Source organism: Pangasianodon hypophthalmus, chromosome 17, assembly GCF_027358585.1.
Source record: "Pangasianodon hypophthalmus isolate fPanHyp1 chromosome 17, fPanHyp1.pri, whole genome shotgun sequence".
In the NCBI taxonomy this organism is placed as follows: domain Eukaryota; kingdom Metazoa; phylum Chordata; class Actinopteri; order Siluriformes; family Pangasiidae; genus Pangasianodon; species Pangasianodon hypophthalmus.
In genome coordinates, this window is record NC_069726.1 from 13,809,573 (window position 1) to 13,828,359 (window position 18,787).

Below are 18,787 nucleotides of genomic sequence, written 5' to 3' on the forward strand. Positions count from 1 at the left end.
TGAGAGACCTATCATATGACAAATGATGTCACATAAATGTTACTAAGTAAGCCACAACTCACTTGACACCATAACACTGCATCCAACTGTGTCTTATATTACACACTATGGGTGTAACATAATACCACTACCTGTATATGCAGCCTACCACTCTGTCCTGTAAAACACTGGAAAAAATCCAGAGGTAGAAATGGCAGCTCTGTTAGTATTGTGTGCAAATTCTGGCCCTGGCAGTTTTCCAATCTCATCCACATCACTCAAGTTCATATTTGGTCTCAACAAGAGATGTGCAAGGGACTTTGTTTTTTTAATTCTGCTCACACTGTTACTTTTACTGTAAATCGCTGCTCTATTTTCTTATGAATTTCGCTGGAATTTGGTTCTATTTCTCAAAATATAAACAAACTAGTAGGATATTTTAAACCGTCACAACCCTGAGGAGAGGGTTACTAAGGATGAATGAACGAATGCAGTATAGTCTTTGTTTGTCCTGCGAGCTTCACACCTGATGAATGTAAGTAAAACTCTCCCACATGTGCACCCCAGTCCCAATACACACCTCCAGTCTCAACCAGATGACCTTAGCTTTCTAAAAAAAAAATCCAGTAGTGTACCTTCTATTCGTATCTGTATTTGTTTGTTCGTATTTAGTACTAAAATTAATACCAATACAAAACATGAAAAAGAAAACAGATGAAAAACTGTGAAACTCACATAAGGTACCGACTCCAGAGTGTCTGTGTTGACTATAATTGGTGCTGGGCTTGCCTGTAAGAGAGAAAGAGACATCAGGGTAGGTTAGCCATGTAAGACCTGTCCTAGTTTCTATTAACCTGTGCTGTAACGCTTCTGTATGGAGATGAAGTAGTCATGTCAGATTTATTAACATTGCTCCAATATGGCAAACACAACACACTGAGCCAAAACACACACAATCACAGGTGAAAAGAAGGATGACATTACAGAGCACACGGGAACATTTTGAAACTGAAAAGCAGAACAAAAAGCATGACAAACCAAAAACAAAAGGACATTTCAGTCTAGACAATATTTAGTCTAGTTGAAATTTTTGTGTTCACTTTGTTTCCAAACACAAAGATCCCTCTGTTATTGCTGGTTGATGTTGATTTTGGTGCATCGCTGCACAGATGCTGGTCCTAATTACACAACTTATCCTCTGTAGCTCTCTCTTACACAAACACACACACATAAGCACATGCACACATGAAAATCTAGCCTTTCTACAACACCCTGAAATAGGTTACAGAATACTCCAGTGTCTTTATGACTAATATTTATCTACTGCATCTCTAACATGTGTGAGATTACCATTTTCACCTCTTTAACTGTAAAAGAACTAACTTAAAATGGAAGTGTAATTGCAGAGAGGGGACTACTTATTTGCATAAGAATTAATACTTCAGAAGTGTCCGATCATGCATGGATACAAAAAACAAAACAAAACAAAACAAAACAAAAAAAACCCCCGTATTACTATTTACAGTATTGCTCAGATTTTGGAAAATGCTTTTGTATGACAGCTTTGGTATGATATTCTTTAACGTCTATCTCATCCTAAGACCTTTATTATTAGACTCTTTTAGATAACTGTATAGATGCATTATAATTATATTATACAGTTGCAAATTTTAAAACAGCTCAACAACTGCTCTAAGAATTCCATTATAATTGAGTTTTGAGTAAACAATTTATGTTTTTCTCTCAGAATAAAGAAATGCAGTCAAATTCTTGGTCATAACTTTTCATAAACTCTGCTTATGACACATATGAATAAAAATGAATAGGTCAGGCCTGTTTGAGGTAAAATATACTACCGTACATTATGGTACATAGAATATTATATGATACATTAATGTATTACATTATAAGAGACAAATAGTCAATACCAGTTGAATCTGATCTGAATCCGATTGAAGTTACTGATTTCACACCAGAGAACTACAGGTTAAGGTTTCCCTTTAACACTGATTCAAGTTTCTCTCATCAAGCCTTAATTCAAACATATAATTGGCCTGAGGCCAGCAATCCAGGGACTTGATTACATTACAAAACATCATGGTCTTGACACACACACGCATACACACATAAAGAGGCTGTGAAGAACATTAGAATTCAGAGGTAGCAGTACCACAAAGCCCAGGTGAGAGAGTGGCAGCACTGCTGAGAGAGCAATCGATGCCTGAGGCTGAGACTTCGCCTGCTGACTGCACAAGGCTCTGACTACATTAATGAAAGCCACAAGAGCTACTGCTTCAATCACAGACAGAGAGAGAGAGAGAGAGAGAGAGAGAGAGGGGAGAGGGGGGAGAGGGGAGAGGGAGAGGACGGTACAGCAACACAGCAGGAAATTAATTAAGAGCTTCTGTTACATCGATGTGGTCTGATGAAGACACACGCACCCACACACCTCTTCATTTATAGAGCCTTATGCACACACAAGAAAGCCTTTCATGTCCCACTTCAGCCTTTTCTCCCTGATTGAAAGAGTGCTGCATTAGAAGCTTCATGTGAGCAATGATATATAGCACCTATACCATGTTTTATTGTACCTCACTTTGTTATGAAGTCACACCGGGATGCAGTACAGCTGGTGATAATTGCAGCAGTATCTCAACAAATGTCAATTTTGTTCAGTGAATAAAAAGAAACCCTAATAAAACTCAGGCAAGCCGAAGCCGTGTATTATGTCTCCACGGGACCAATAAGAGAGACTTACCCACTGACAAGCCTCCGCCAAACTTTAACACTATGTCAAGACTAGAATTATCATCCTGCGAGCTGAAACCGATCGCAACAAGTGCCTTTGGGGGAGTGTGTGTGCAATGTAGATTCTGCAGCACAATACACAGGGAGATTAAAAGTTAAATGCATGTCGACTGAAGCCTCATGGAGATCCTGGGATTAAGTTCAACAGCTTAAAATATTATACAGTATGGCTTTAAAAGGGTTTTATGACTGACTCTCTAGAACCTAGTTAAGACCTCACACCTTAGTTACAGGTGACAGAGAACACCTACATAAAGCTTCATCATACTACAGAGGCAGGAAATCATATGATACAGTATTTGATACTGAAAATACTGCACTAAAGAACTCCTTAAATAAGACACACTATGAAGTACCTCATGGCTCTGACTGTCACAGTGGTTGAAACAAGTCCTTGAAGAGGTGAAAATTATAATCATGCTCCATGGAACAAATTGTGGTAAGACTTCACAACCACATGAAAGTCATAATCTTTAGTGTAAATTGCCATTTTTGGATGTAATCAACAGACTAGCTTACACTAGAGAGACTGTTAAGTCCAGACACAATTCCTTCCATGTATGCCCTTTTTCCTAATATAAGCAGAACTCCTTGTTTTCATGGCTGAGGCAATAAACAATAATAGTAATACAAATCTGGGTAAATAGTTCATGTATCCAAACTATCAGAGGAACTAATAATAATACTAATAATAATGTAGAAATCACATTTATTTGTCAATTCTCTTCCCCCATAGAAGCGTGAACATTCCGGTCATTGATGGTTAATAAACTTAGAAGTGTGTATTGAATGGTTTCGGAAGATGATGCAGTGTACAGTGTAGAGAAGGGGTGCAGGCTATGGATGAGTGTGTGTACGTGTGCTTGGATGCAGAGTGGCTAAACCATGGCAATGCTTAGGAAGAGTCTGAAGATACTGTGAATAATTTCCCCAGAGTTTCCGAGAGCAAGCAAATCAGGGCAGAACTCCCTCTCTAAGACCTGCTTTACTGTTTAAAGTGGTTATTTCAGTGGAGCTGTTCTGGGATATTTTGTGTTTTGCAAAATTTGCAAAAGCTCTTTACAGAAAAACCCTTCTTTTTCTTTTCTCTTTTTCCATTTTGTGATCAGTGAATGCAGTAACCACCCACAAACGTCATGAGAAAGCACTGTAGGTGCCATGATTCATCATTTCTCACAAACAAAATATCTAGGAGTGAATATAATCAGTTAATCCAGTAAGTGTTTGTAATAGCCTTATATTTTTGGAAAGTTTAGCTTAGGTAATCTTAAGTTATTTAGAGCAGGGGAACCCAATCCCATTCCTGGAGATCAAGCACCTTGCAATGTTTAGTTACAACACACCTGGCCCTAATATTCAGGGCCAGATTAGCTGGATGTAGTGCTTAGATTAGATTAGTGAGCAGAGTTGGGAAACCCAAAACAATCCCAGTCAGGCTCCAGGCTAAAAGCTGTGGGTGAAGAATATTTCGTCTGATTAGGATTGTATAGTTGTTATTTGTGCATGTAGTACAGTACTGTAGTTTATATCACTATAAATGAGCAGCTGTGTCAGAACAGTGATCAGCAAGCCTGCAACACGGTATACTCTCAGCCACATTGTGCCAAATCCTTGAATCAAATCCATCCGATTACCACAAAAGAATTCCTAATACCAGCTTCAAATAGGGATTAAGAGTTTTTGGATAATGATGTAAAATGCATTTTGGGTGACTCAAGCACAAACTGCAGCTGCAGCTCTTGTTCTAGGTTACTGCACTTAATAATTCAGGCCAGAGAGATTCTATACATAGAGCCACCAGCCTCAATAATATACAAGTACATGTCCCCATGTTACAACCCATCCGTAACACAGCACAACAAGAAGCAGTGTGTGCACAAAGAAGCGAGAACCTAGTTAACTACAACCCAATTAGAGGCTGGACAAGGTTTCTTGAGGTGTGCAAACATCACCTCCACAGCCACTCTTAATCAGCACTCAACCCACGAACCACCATCCTGGATTCCCTGACCAGCTCCATACATCAATGTGAGGCTCGGTCTGGATGAGTCTCATTGTAATTCTAAACATACCGTGGTTGTGCAGCATGAAATACCATTTTAAATGGCTTTCATATTATCATAATCATGGCAAGTATTGAAGTCAATCAGCTGGGTTCATCTACATGAAACACTTATGAGGTTTAATCACTGAACCACTGAAAATTCAGCGTGAAAGCAAGGATGATGTAACTGAATACGATCACGGGAACAGGCACGTGAAATGTGTGTGTTTGGAACAAGTACGCATCTCCACTGTAAGAGGCTGGAGGCTAGAGCACACCACAGAGGCTAGAGAACTCAAACACTGCTGTCACTACTCAAACCAACAGATACACACACGCACACACTCGCAGTACACACCATGATCACATCCAACCCTGTTCTGGTCATGCACTTAACTCTTAAAGGGGCAGTTTGTCATTTTTACAGCCCTCTATTGCCTACCACGTCGACTGCAATGGCAGTGAAAATATTAACAAGCCTTACTGTTCTTCCAAACTAACTTCACCCTCTGTGTTAAATTTCATATCTTTCCTTGCAGATTGCTTTTTAAGAAAAAGTGACAAAACTGAGCTGCTGTGCTTTGTCTGGGGCAGAGCTCATTTCTGGGACAGAAAATGTAAATCGAAGCAGGAAATAAATAACCTATCCAGATCTATTGATGACATTAATACAAATCCTTCCTTTTTCTAAGGTATGTTAACGTTGCGTGATTATTGCAAGTCCAGATGCACTTTTAAGTATTGCAGAGTGCACATTTAAAATATACAAGTGTTACTGGGAAACATTTTAGTACATGTCACACATACACACACTTAGAGAGATGTATAGCTATGGTTTAAAGTCGGTATGTAAATCTTCTATAGGCAAGTGGCCAGAAAGATAGACAGAGAGACAGGTGGCTTTAGCTAGTTAGTTCTCAGAAGACATGTGCATCAGATCCGGTAAAAATGCGTTAACACAATCAGCACCACAGACTACAAAACACACCATTACACAACATGCTACTGTCTACAAGATAGCCAGCCCAGTGCGCACTTCTCTGGCACTCAGACAACTCAGCCTTCCTCTCCTCCTTTTCTTTCCTTCTCTCTTCTCTCTTCCTCTCCTCTTTTTTCTAACCTACATCCTTCCTCCTCTCCTCTCACATCCCATTCTCAACCACTCTTATTTCTTCTTCTTTACCTGGTACGGTTCACGCCAACCATGCTGGACACAACTGCACTCAGACCACAGGTCACAGCTGCCCCCCTTAGTACGCAGCATCATGTTTCTGCTCGGGCTCCTCCATGAGCCGTCAGAGCGTGATGCTGTGAGCCTGGCACGCTGCCGTGGCATGGTGGGCACAGCCGGGGCAGACGACTCCGGGTATCCGCATCCACAAGGAGTGTTGCCCCCTCTGGCATGCATCTCCAGACAACAGCTCTGCTGCTCGGCCAGGTGGGCAGTCATTCTGGCCACACACTGTTCCCCACCCCCCTCTCTCTGTCTGTCTCTTCCAGTTTCTGTAGTCGTTTGTATTCAGGAAGCAGCAGTAGTTGAGGACGCACAGCTGCAGCGAGTGCCTCTCCTCTGAGTTGTGCTTGCTCTCTCCGTGCTGAGCGAGAGTGTGTGTGTGTGTGTGGGCCAGTGATCAGGAGAGAAAGAGAGAGAGAGTGAGAGAGAGAGCCAAACTCTGTCAGTAGATCTATCCTCTATACAGCTGGATTGCCAGTGCACTTAATTCTGGGGATACACACTTTTTAAATGATCATAAAATAAAATATATTCTTTTTAATACATTAATATTATGAACTTCAGTGCAATTTTACAATATCCTATTTAACCGTAAGCAAACATAAAATGCTACCTGTAAAGATATGGAGAAAACGATGCACATGCAAACACAAATAATAAGATTTTTCAATTAACTTAAAGGTTCACTTAAGTTAAATAACACCTTTCTGTATAACAATGTGGTATTCAGTCTTTCTCTCTCTCTCTCTGTCTCTCTCTCCATCTCTCTCTCTATACATACATACATACATATATATATATTTCCTCTCTGTCACATTTAATCACAACAAGGCTTTACAGACAGTAACTGATGTTAAACTGCTCATGCTAAATCATGCAGATGTGTTACAATAGCCTTCTTACAGTACTGCTGGTCAGTTCTGCCAGAGAGCATTCCTCCACCTACTGGCTACAGGCTCACACTGCAGTCATGTTACATTCATTTCTCTACACTAAGTCAGCTAAAAAAGACAGGAAAGCACCTACACTACACCTACATTTTCCTTCATCAAGTAGTCCAGGCTTTATGAAAATATGAATGCTTCCAACAGCACATTGAATGTGGTATGGTCTAATATGCCATGACACAATAATAATCTGCCATATTAGAACCTTAACCATATTAGAATCACATTAAACACATGACTCAGATTTTCAGCTCTTCCTTTTTTTAAAGAATGTAGTAAAAGTACCGCAGTGACCATTTTAATTCCCTATAAAATGTAATGATGAAACTATGTAAGACAAAGGTTAGGATGACTTTAATTATTCAGTAGTTGAACTTTAGCCTCTCAAACTCTTTCCATTGGTTTTGGCCAAATTCTAAAATCGCTTGGCTTGTCTGATTATTTGCAATTCCATCCACCCAGCCATTTACCCTGAGGACAGTAAGCAAAAACATCATGGTTTTGGACAATGTGTTAGTTGATGCATTAAATGTTGTGTATGCATAAATGGTTAGTGTTTGTGGTAGCTGGATATTTGCGGCAGTACTTGCATCAAGACCTGGAGAACACCTAATGACAAGATAATAATGGGACTTGCCACGAAAACACATATATAGATAGAAGGAAAGAAACAGTAAGAGAAGAGAAAATGTTTCTTTGCAATGTTTCTGTTCCGATCTCCGTAAAGCATAAAAGCTGCACTTGTCAGTCGTGATTCTGGTTCTCAGAAATTCTCTTTCATACTGTTCCTTTCATACTGGCCTCTGCTGAGGCATTTCAAACATCAGTTTTCCTTCTTTCCAAATGGAGGACTTTTTTTTTTTAAATCAAAGAGTAAATCGTGACTGTATTTGATAAAAAATATGAATGAGGTTTCAGTGTATTGCTGCTAGCACAGGCTGTAAATACAGGCTATCGCAAGCAACAGGTAAGACAGTATTTATGTGTAAAATTGTAAATATCCTAATAATATACTCCCAGTATATAGTATATACTTATGTCACAATTTCTGATACAAACTTTTAAGCCTTAGGCCTGATTATAGACTTGTTTTCAGTTACAGTTTCTATAGAAACATATCTTATTGGTCTAACAGTCAATATTATCAAAATTCAACAATATAATTGCTCTTCTGTTGCACTAGACTGTTCTTCGACTACATTAGTATAAAAAAAATATCTGTTTTTATTTTATCATTCTTAAAAGTAATAATAACATCATTCTTCAGTTGATACTTAATACACTGTATATAATATAGGTTTTGATGGTTTAAGCTAATGATTTTTAATCGCACTATCCACCCAAAAGAGGATGGGGTATCTTTTGAGTCTCAGTTCCTCTCGAGGTTTCTTCCTCATGCCATCTCAGGAAGTTTTTCTTTGCCTCTGTCATGTCTGCGTTGCTCATTACGGATCTAAATCAACATCCGGATTTCTGTCAAGCTGCTTTGTGACACTGTCTATAAATACTATACAAAACTGAATTGATTTGGATTGATTTAATACTAGCTCCTAACACACGATGTTAGTTGTTTCGAGTTCAATCCCAGCACTGCTTAACAGCTACAGTATGAGCAGGACTGGATGAGCAGAATTGATTTCTTCTCTCAGTGACAAATTATATTGAATAAAAATCATCTGCCAAACGAACAAAAGTAAATCATGGCTACTGCTTTCAGTAAGTCACTTTTTAAAATTTATTAGTGAAAAAGAAAGTAATCTTCTCTCAGAAGTGTATCTTTTGGATTTAAAATTGCACTTTTTTGCCTGTAGTGTTTGATAGCTAAATAAAAGCCTTTGATAGCTAAATAAAAGTGATGTGCAGCTGCTTTCATCCACAGCTGCAGATGTGATAGAGTGTGAGCTCCAGACATTTTTAAATGTGTGTGTGTGTGTGTGTGTGTGTGTGAGGAATCCGTACATGATATGAGCTCTTATCCATGACTGAACTGTACTTAGCACTGGATTAACTGAATGTGTTTGTAGAAAGGCCCATTTATAAGAGTGCACACACACACACACACACACACACACACACACACTTCGAACACACAGCTGCCTGCCCCGCACGTTGCCATGGCAATGGGAATAAGGGGTTGAAGAGTTGTTCTAATGAGAAACTAAGAGTTCTTGTTCTTCTTTTCTTTTGTCTGGGAGAAGGCCCCTCACAAGAAGTACGACTGTTCTCCAAAAGTGAGTCTCAGCAAACTCTTACAGTTTTTTATTCTGTGTGTGTGTGTGAGTTATGTCATCAAAAAAGAAATCAACAACTATAATTCAGTCTAGAGTGAAGAAGAACACCAATCTAGAGTGAAGAATGGTACCCCCCATCCCACCCACCTTCTCCTGATCTTCTAATTTAGACTTGGCCAATCTCCCACCACCACTTAAGGCTCCCCTATCATACCACAGCTACCAACCTGCGAGGGAGAAGAAATGTGAAGCCAGCCATCAGCTATAGATGCTTATAACATGGGATTCGAATTCGTGGATGAAACCCAGTGGATAAAACTCTTATGGCACCATGTCAAAACAATCTTTTAATCTCTAAAACACCTAAAAAGTGCCATGTGTTATTTATGGGTTTTGTTGAATTGTGTGTCATAACTAGGTGTTGATGCCCACTTGTACACATGCATGCCAACCAACTGTGATGCCACATCATCAAGACGACAATCACGAGACAGCCGTAGAAATGTCACCAAATGTTGTGTCATCCAAAAGACTTCTCACAATTCCATCCAGTATGTTCAACTAAAGTATCCCTCATATATAAACTTATATAAACTATATCAAATCAAATACCACTCACATTTATGTGACACACACATACACACACACACACTTCTTTGCTGCCCCTTTCAAAGCAGTTAATGTTAATACATACACATCACTTATGACACATTTACACACACTTAATTTAATCTTCAGTTAGTGCTACTCTCTCTCTCTCTCTCTCTCTCTCTCACACACACACACACACACACACACACACACACACTGAACTATTCATATACACATTTGACCCTGGCTAACTGCTTGATCGGTGCTGTCAGTATGTGACAGGTCATTTGCTGCTTCACTGAAATCCTGCATGAGCTATCAGACACATGCAACATGAGTTTCTCTCTTTCATATTTTTCACACATGCACACAGACTGTCACACACACACACACACACTTTTTTCTGATATGGTGGGTCTCACTATTCTACTGCATGTAGTGTAAGCAACTGATTAAGTATTTGTACTTTAAAATACAATATTTTATATATTACCTTTTAAACAATGGATTTTTTTGATGTTGAATAGATGTTAAATTGATAAAAACAATATCATTTCAAATAATTTTATAATGTGTTTAGGGAGCTATAAAGTTCTTCATAAACTGTGGCACAATATTTTCCAATATCCAGTTCAAAGTTCCCTAGTTCAAAAAAAAAAAAAAAAAAGCTAACTCATCACACACAAGATTTTGGAAAGCTGTGACAGGACTCAAATCTTTTACACTGATATTGCAAACAACAAATACATAAACTGTGAAATAACATGAAAGAACTATATATACAGATAGGCTGCTTAAGCAGAAGGTGTCAGTGTGAATAATGTGTGTTACAGCAGTTCACCACACGGTGGCACCTGCAGCTCACCTTCAGTCTGTTTCCCTGCGGATAACAAACCCTTCAAAAAGCAATACTGACAGTGATTTTCTCAATCATACACTTCACATGAAGTCTGCGCTAGGGATGAACAGTGTGTGCTGTTGAGAGAAAATAAAAGAAAATGACATTTCTGGTGGGTTCATCTGAAGTCCTGAACTTTTCAACAGAGTTGCTCTCGTCTCATACAGGAGAGAGACAGAGTCTGTAACTGAGCAGCTGCTGTGCCCTTTAAAGAGTACTGGAGTGTCGTAGAGTGTGTCTGCGTTTATAGTCTGGATTATATTATACGGAAGCCATCTTAAGGGTTGTTGTAAAGGACTACAGACACTTACATTTACAGCATTTGGCAGACGCTCTTATGCAGAGCAACTGACTTACAGAAGTGCTTTGTAGTCTCCATCAAAACATATGCTCCTGCTAGTACAAATAGGTCAAAGACTAAGAATACTATCAAGCAAAAACCGTGTTAGAGAGGACAACAAAAACATTTATCTTCAGTAAATTTATTCAGTAATTTATCTTCACTTCATCCTGTTCAATGTCACGGTGGATCCGGCACCTATACCAGGAACAGTAAGGGAGGCAAGAATTTACTTTTTATTTCTTTATTTATTTAAGTGCGTGGTGAAGAGGTTGGTCTTCTGTCTTTGTTGGAAGCCGGCCAGTGACTCAACTGTAGTACAGAGAAGATCCCTGATTGTTACGTTATAGAAAAATGCCACCATTTCTGTCAGTAAAAGTATATTTTTGCACTTTTCACAGTGTTATAAAACAATTCTAAGGAATGCATGCATCCGAAGTGCAAATCTGTTTCAAATTTCCGGCACAAAAATATTCTCCCAAAGGCCTTCAGAGAGCACAGACTAAGACACTACCATTGCTTTCAGAAACTCTAATATACCACTAATGCATCTTATGAATGTTTCACAAGGAGACTGAATCATTACAAAATCAAATCAGCTGCTACTAGAAATGTCTTAATGCTCTCCTCTGCCTGAGTGCCTTTCAGCATGAGAGTAGGTGATGTTACAACAGTTCTGAGCTGAGATACAGAGTGCACTGCAGGTCCAAACTGTGTGCACAGCGCTGAACTCTGACACATTCAAGTCCTGCTCTGATCCCCTGCCCCGGCTAAGCCTTACTTCTGAATCGTGGCTTAAATAATGCAGGGTAGGAAGCAAGGTTCCTGCAGGGTGAAGGTAATTAGATTAAGCGAGTGCACACGGAGCGCTGCAGTGGGCTGAGATTCAGCAGAGCTCTATGTTAAATGGAGAGATGATTATAATCTAATGTCAGGAGGCGAAGAGCTGGAAACTGTGCTGATGTAATAATGTTTGGTGTGTTGTAGAGAGAAAGAGAAATAAAGAAAAAGATTTGCTATTACAAGTACGTTCAGTATCTATTTCATTAAAGGAGATGGTGTCAGCTCCTGCTCAAGCATGGTTCTTGTCTGTCTTTAACCCCTCTGGTCTCAGGTACTTGTGTTTTTACTAACTACTGCTAAGCTATGGTATGATGTTACATTTGAAAGGAGCAGTTAGGCTAAAATTACAAGCATGGCTAATATGGATCAGTTAGCATGATGTGGTTTGCGTTACAATACTACATGAGATGACATGCATCCTTTGTTAGCATCGCTTTTCATTTTATCATCGTTTATCCTACTATTGAGGGCAAAGGTTTGTATCCCTCATATTTTTAACAGAAAAAAAGGGAAAAATTTACCTCACTCACAATCAGTAAGCACTTGATCCTTGTAAGGAAGGCAGTGGATGCGGAGCCTATCCTGGAAACACTTGGCATGAGAGAGGAAAATACCCTGGATGGGACACCAGTCCATTGCAGGGTAACAATGCACACACACGTTCACAACCAGAGGCCATTTATCTTAGCCTGTCCTCGTACTGGCATGTTTTTGGGAGGTGGGAGAAAGCCAGAAAACAGAGGAAACCCATGAAGAACATGCACAGAGATGGCAACCTCAGCTCACGATCAAACCATGGACCCTGGAGCTGCCTGCTCGCCATCACAACACTGTGCCACCCAAAAATGTCCCTATTTAACAATTTATCTAAAAAAAAAATAGTATTCAAAAATATTTATCCTGCAACAAGACATCATTTGCCTTGACCCTCTTGATGTACAGACGTAATCTGGAGAACTTAATAGAAGAGGATACAAAAGATGTAGGAAAATGTTATAAAGGCAAACCATAGGCTTACACAGTTATTGCAGAATATTTCTATTATATTCAGAAAAGGAAATGTAAAACTTAGCACTAATTTTGTTTACTTACTTAATAATATATTGACATATGTGAAGGCTAGCACAGAGAATGATCTAATTTACATTTTCCCTCTTCAATTTCTTATAAGTGTGCAAACATTTGCACTTGTTGCAGTCCTTGATTGGTCATATAGCATTTGAGACAAGCTTCAGTCATCACAACGGCAGAATATAACTCCACACACCCTAATTATAGTCACCAGGCTTTTCTCTTGGGACGCTTCCTTCCATAAGCCATGCTCAATAGCTAATACCCTCTGCACTTTGGGGAGTGAGCCAGACATCGTAAGCAACTCCTGAAATTATGAAACCAATTCAATAGTTCAATAAGACCTTTCAAACAGAGCCAACAGCCCACAGAGGGACAGAGACAGAGCGAGAGAGGCATTACGTAATGACCATGGCACTGAAAATGCTGATATCACACCCCGGGTTGGGACTGTTCAAGAGGTTAATCATACAGAATATTAGTGGAATTGAGAAGCTTAAAGACTACAGTGTAATAGCTTCAATATAATATTTTTTCCACCACATTTAATCAGCTGTCCATAGTATGGGTGTTTATGCAGCAGTCATTGACCCAGAGACTCTCTTTTCCATTAGCAGGTAAAATTACAAGTAAAACAGCTAGAATAAATGGAATTAAACACGGCAAACCCGAGTAAACATGGACATCTGGCAGCAACAACACTGGCATATGTGCTGAGAAAAACACTCTGTGGTAATACTAATCCATTAGTGTTTAGATTAGAATCTTAAAAATAATAATAATAATAATAATAATAATAATAATAATAATAATAATAAATAATAAAAGTTGCTGTATAGTTGTTTGGATGGTTCTATGTACAATGTGCAAGTGCTACTATTTGAGAGTTTATAAGTAAAGGAAATCCTCTTCAATGATGTCCCCAGATGAACAAACCAACAAACCCTGTGGTTGCCTGATGAAAGCTTTGTTTCCAGTATGTGCTCATGGTCACTGTAGACAGGACTGTAACATGTCAACTGTCCTTGCCAATTAGTGTGCGCAATATTAAACATTTCCCATTTTCTTAATCAACTCCATTTTGCAGTCATGCAAAATGAGGAGATGGAAAGGCTATGATCTGATATTCAATGTAATGCCAAGCATCAGAGCTTTGTATAAAAAAAAAAAAGAAGCATTATTTCTTTATAACACAGGTGACAGACCTCAAGAATAAAGAACACTGTGAGTAAGTGATAGCATGTCACTTCTAATTCAAGAATTCTTTCAACCTCGTGTATTAGATACCCAATGTTCATACAGAGACCATTCATTCTCTATGTACGTGTACAATACTAAGCCATGACCTCAGCGACAGCAGCAAATGACAAAGCGCTAGTGCAACAAGACATTTGAATTGAGGTTTTCTCAGTTCTGTGCATATTAGGTGTTATGCTGTAAAGCATCATGAATGCTTTATGAATGAGTCCTTGGACTAAACCTACAGCGCTTGTGTTCTGACGCTTTATCTTCTCCACTCAAAACATTAGTTCCTACCTGCAATTACTTCCCCTTTACTGTTTGAGGCTTATAACTGTGTTTTCATCTTGTTCTGTCATTAAATGTGTATAGAGACATTACAAAGTAAAATAAAGCTTGGAAGGATGTAGTAGAGCTTGTAGGTACTTCTGGTGAGTGTACATAGCCAGTGCAGTTACCTTGCTTTGCTAATTTCGACAGTGCACACCAACATGCATCAGAAGTAGCAGGCTCTACATGTCCACAAGAGACAAACTACAAGTGACTTGTCATTTGATAGTGTGAACGTAAGGGATTAGATGCAAGCATTATTGGTTGTTTGACAATGTTTTGATCCCAACATTGTCATAAAACATATTCTAAGGACTACCTAGTATAATGCAGCACAGACAATGTTTAGACACCATATAGCAAACATGTCCCATATTTCATTCATAGTATTGCAGTATTATTTAACATTATTGTCAATCAGAGACTCCTCCTGCACACTCACGCTAATCTGGGTGCAGCTCCCTTGATGTCGCTTCAGCAGCCTCTCCCTCAGAGTCTGCTTCCATCTGCAGATGGCTGCCAGAGAGGCTGATTTTATGGGCCACAGATCGGGAGTTTTGTTCCTCAAGACATCCACACTGTGGCGTTTATGCCGCAGCCACAGTCCCTGAGCCTCACTCTGAGCCAGGGGCAGGAGGGTGGGCGTACTACCCCGGTGAATCTTCTCCCTGCAGGAGCCACTATCCCCCAGCAAGTGGTTCATAATGCTACTGTCCAGCTGAATCAAACAACTTGCATACAGACTTAATAAAAAAAAAAAATCAGTGGACCAATCCAGCACAAGGCTCCTAGTGCACAGACATTACAGGCAAATCCAGGAGATGAAAAAGTGAGGTTACATCCAGGTTGCAAAGGAAACGTAAAAAATAAAATCCAGCATCTTCATATGGCTAATCCAGTTCAAATGAAAAAAAGTTTAGCCAAAGTCTGGGGACTCTGACATGAGTTAGCCAGAGCAAACTTCTCCTAAAAGTGCAGAGTCAGTTTTTCTTTTCTAATGACTAGCTCTATGTGTGGGACGCCAGACTGGCTCGCTCTCTGCCGCGTGGCCTGTACCGCAGCAATTCAATGATCAGGCTGGGATCAGGCGAGGCTAGACTAGGCTGCACTATGGTTCTGCCAAGGTAAACAGAGAGTATGCAGTGACACAGACTTAGTATATGCATGAAGAAACGGGGTCAGATTGGAAAAGCTAAATCAGATTAGATTAGAAAGGAGAAGGCTTGCAACGTAAATCACACTACAAGTAATTAGCGCCTCAGGAAACAAGGTCTGGCTGTGTGGTCACAACCAGATTAGAAGCAATCAATGGGCTGACGTAGTGGACCACACAGATACACACACAGTTTTTGTGTGTTTCTATGTTTGTGTATGTTTTTGAATATGAGAGAGAGATCAAAAACAGAATAGCAGTTTGGACCCAGCCAAAGAGGAAAAGGTAAAAAGGACAAGGCTGTGAATAGCTCAGCCTAAGATGATAACCCTGTGATTATAGTTTCAGTTCTAAAATCTGATTGGCTGAACCATGTTCGAAGCCACTGCAAAATACTTGTTATATGCACATCTGTGACCACATCACAATACCTGAATAAAGAGGGCGTGCGTTACAATGATTTTATCACAGGTAAAGGCTGTTCTTATGCACAGAGCAAAATGCTTTTAGAAATCACTGACAAAACCAATCTGATAAAATCCAGTGTTCAGTAAATAATTTAATTTATTATTAATGTTATTTGCAATGTAGCTTTGGTTGCTAATCAACATAACAGGCAAAGATTAGGGTATTATATGGGCAGCACAATGGCTTTAGTGTTTAATACCTGGCATGTTAATACAGAATTCTTGTTATTGTGATGTGGTCACAGCTGTTTCAGATTTCAGATTTCAGAACCCAAACTATCCGTATTATAATTCTGTCTTAATGCATATTAATCTTATTGTTTTATTACACGATTCAGGAACACAACAACAACAAAGAAATGTGCTTCCCAATTCCCTCATGCATACATGGTTGGGTAGTTGTGTGTCACTTGTTTTGTGTGTCTTTATTAGCCTCCATGCCATAATTGATGTACTACTGCTGCCAATATTTATGTGACTGAGCAGACTGGAATACTCAGACGAAGGCTCTGATTGGATGAAATCTGTCCTTCATTGTGTGCTGTGGGATTATCCTGCCCCTGGTCAGACATAGATAAGACTCTTTTTTTTTCGATCTCCCTTTCTCTGTTCCCGTTTATCATCTTCACTTACTTATTCCTTCGCTCCCTGTGGGTGAGTGGAGACTGAGCATGACGAGGTGGAAAAGGCTAGTGACCTCGTGTCTGGCATACACAATGGGAGAGAAAGCAATGTTATATTGTCCCTCACACACATACACACACACACACACAAAAAAAACCACTGGCATGGACCAAAGAGCAACTCAGATACATATAGCCACCACACAGCAGTCCCTCTTTTCCCATCAGCCCACTGACATTACCTCACTCCCACCGTCTGTGCACAGAGTGAGCCTTCATCTATTATAGAAAAGCTCAGATCCCACTGCGCGCACACACACACACACACACACACACGCGCGCGCACACAAGAGAAAAATATGGCAGTGTGCTAAATGAGATGATGTACAATGTGGCACTGTGGCGTACATGTTAATTACTGCATTAGTCAAATAATGCTGCTTGTGTAAAGGGATAACAATATTTGTGCCTGACAGACCACAACAATCCTCACATGCTACAAAATTTGCCTGCATAATAAATCAAATTAATTTGCTCAGACCTATGAACAAGCATCAAGGCAGTGCTCGGCTAAAAAAAAATAATAATAAATTCGTGGATCATCAAAAGATCTTTGAACTTCACACGAGACGTTGGAAATTAATCACAAAGTGCATATTGAAATTTGCATAAGTACAAAAACTGTGGAAAATAAGTACAATAATAAAGTAGGCATTTGTCATTTAAAGATGGCCAGTAATGAAACCCTGGCTTGAGATGAGAGCATCAGCAGGATCAGAAACAGAGCAGAAACAGGTGGAACTGAGCAGGTGCTAGAAGTTTACACTCAGCCCCCACCCCCTTTTAATCTCTCTAGCTATAAAATCCACTTAAGACCAAAAGGCTCTCCATCGCACAGCTGCTGTTCCTTGGGACATGGAAACAGGGAAAGGAAGCTGATAGAAACTAGCCATGGGTGTACTGCGTTTGTGTGAACTGACAAAGTAGAGCGAGAACACAAAGCAAACACCTACTTTCAGAACCATTTTAAACTACCAAATTTACCGTATAAACCACTAGGAGGGAATTTCAAGCGTTCTCCAAGCTCGATTAAATTATGATTTAGTGTGCTACGCTGCAAATATGCATCTTTTTTTCTCTTGGTGTATCTGACTTTTAGATTTCAAGAGACTACGTTATTTTTTTCAGTATGACTGCTGACTTTCAAAACAATACATCATTTTCATCCAATATTCATTTTCATCAAATTCTAAGCTTAATATATTTCTCTATGTTTGGTACTGTTAAAATTTTCTGCATAAAGTCTGATTATGAAGTTGTGTGCTTTGATGCAGAATCTTTCAAAACAGAACTGCGAAGCATCTAAGAATTGATCATTTTCTGTAAAGCCGCTTTGTGACAATATCTATTGTTAAAAACACAATCCAAATAAAACTGAACTGAATTTAAAGTTAAAGTTTTTGCACTTAAAGTTTTTGCAACTGAATATATTATTGTCGCACTTTATAGTGACAAATTTAGACCAAATTAGAGCTGCAATAACCAACTGACAAAATTAATAAAAATTCAGTAAAACAAATAGTTGATAATTAATTTCATTATCAATTAGTTGGACTGTGTTATGTAACTTAATTTAGATTAAAAACATATTTCATGGAAATGGCAAAGCATCTTACAATAGAAAACGACCTCTAAAGTATGGAAACACTTTACATTACACTACGCTGTTGGCCTCATGACAAAACTCTTCATGTGAATAATATTTCAATTTGCAATCATTCATTTGCAGGAATGTGAGAAACAATGGAAGCATGAAGTCCCTCCTTGAACCATGCTTATTAACCGTCTTAATTGGTTTTCTACCTGTATCGACCATTCATGGTCATATTTATCTATCTTTCATGCTACTTTGGCCAAATATTCGGTAGTTTGTATGAGCACTCAATGGGTTGAAAATGACTGAATTTGCTCCCAGATGAATGATTAGTC

The 18,787-nt window shown here is 39.1% G+C and overlaps 1 protein-coding gene across 33 annotated transcripts in view; it reads right to left on the reverse strand.

Moving 5' to 3' along the window:
* dlg2 (discs, large homolog 2 (Drosophila)) overlaps positions 1 to 18,787 on the reverse strand; it is a 229,147-nt gene that overhangs the window by 79,061 nt on the left and 131,299 nt on the right. For 30 of the 33 annotated variants that reach the window (XM_026941645.3, XM_026941655.3, XM_026941644.3 and 27 more), the window contains one exon: positions 715 to 768. The exons of 1 other annotated variant lie outside the window; for it this stretch is intronic. In XM_026941645.3, the coding sequence (XP_026797446.2) occupies positions 715 to 768 (54 nt within the window). Of the gene's footprint in view, positions 1 to 714; positions 769 to 6,014; positions 6,553 to 14,997; positions 15,907 to 18,787 lie in introns of those variants that run through there. 2 more of the 33 variants (XM_053241252.1, XM_026941665.3) reach the window with 2 other exon arrangements.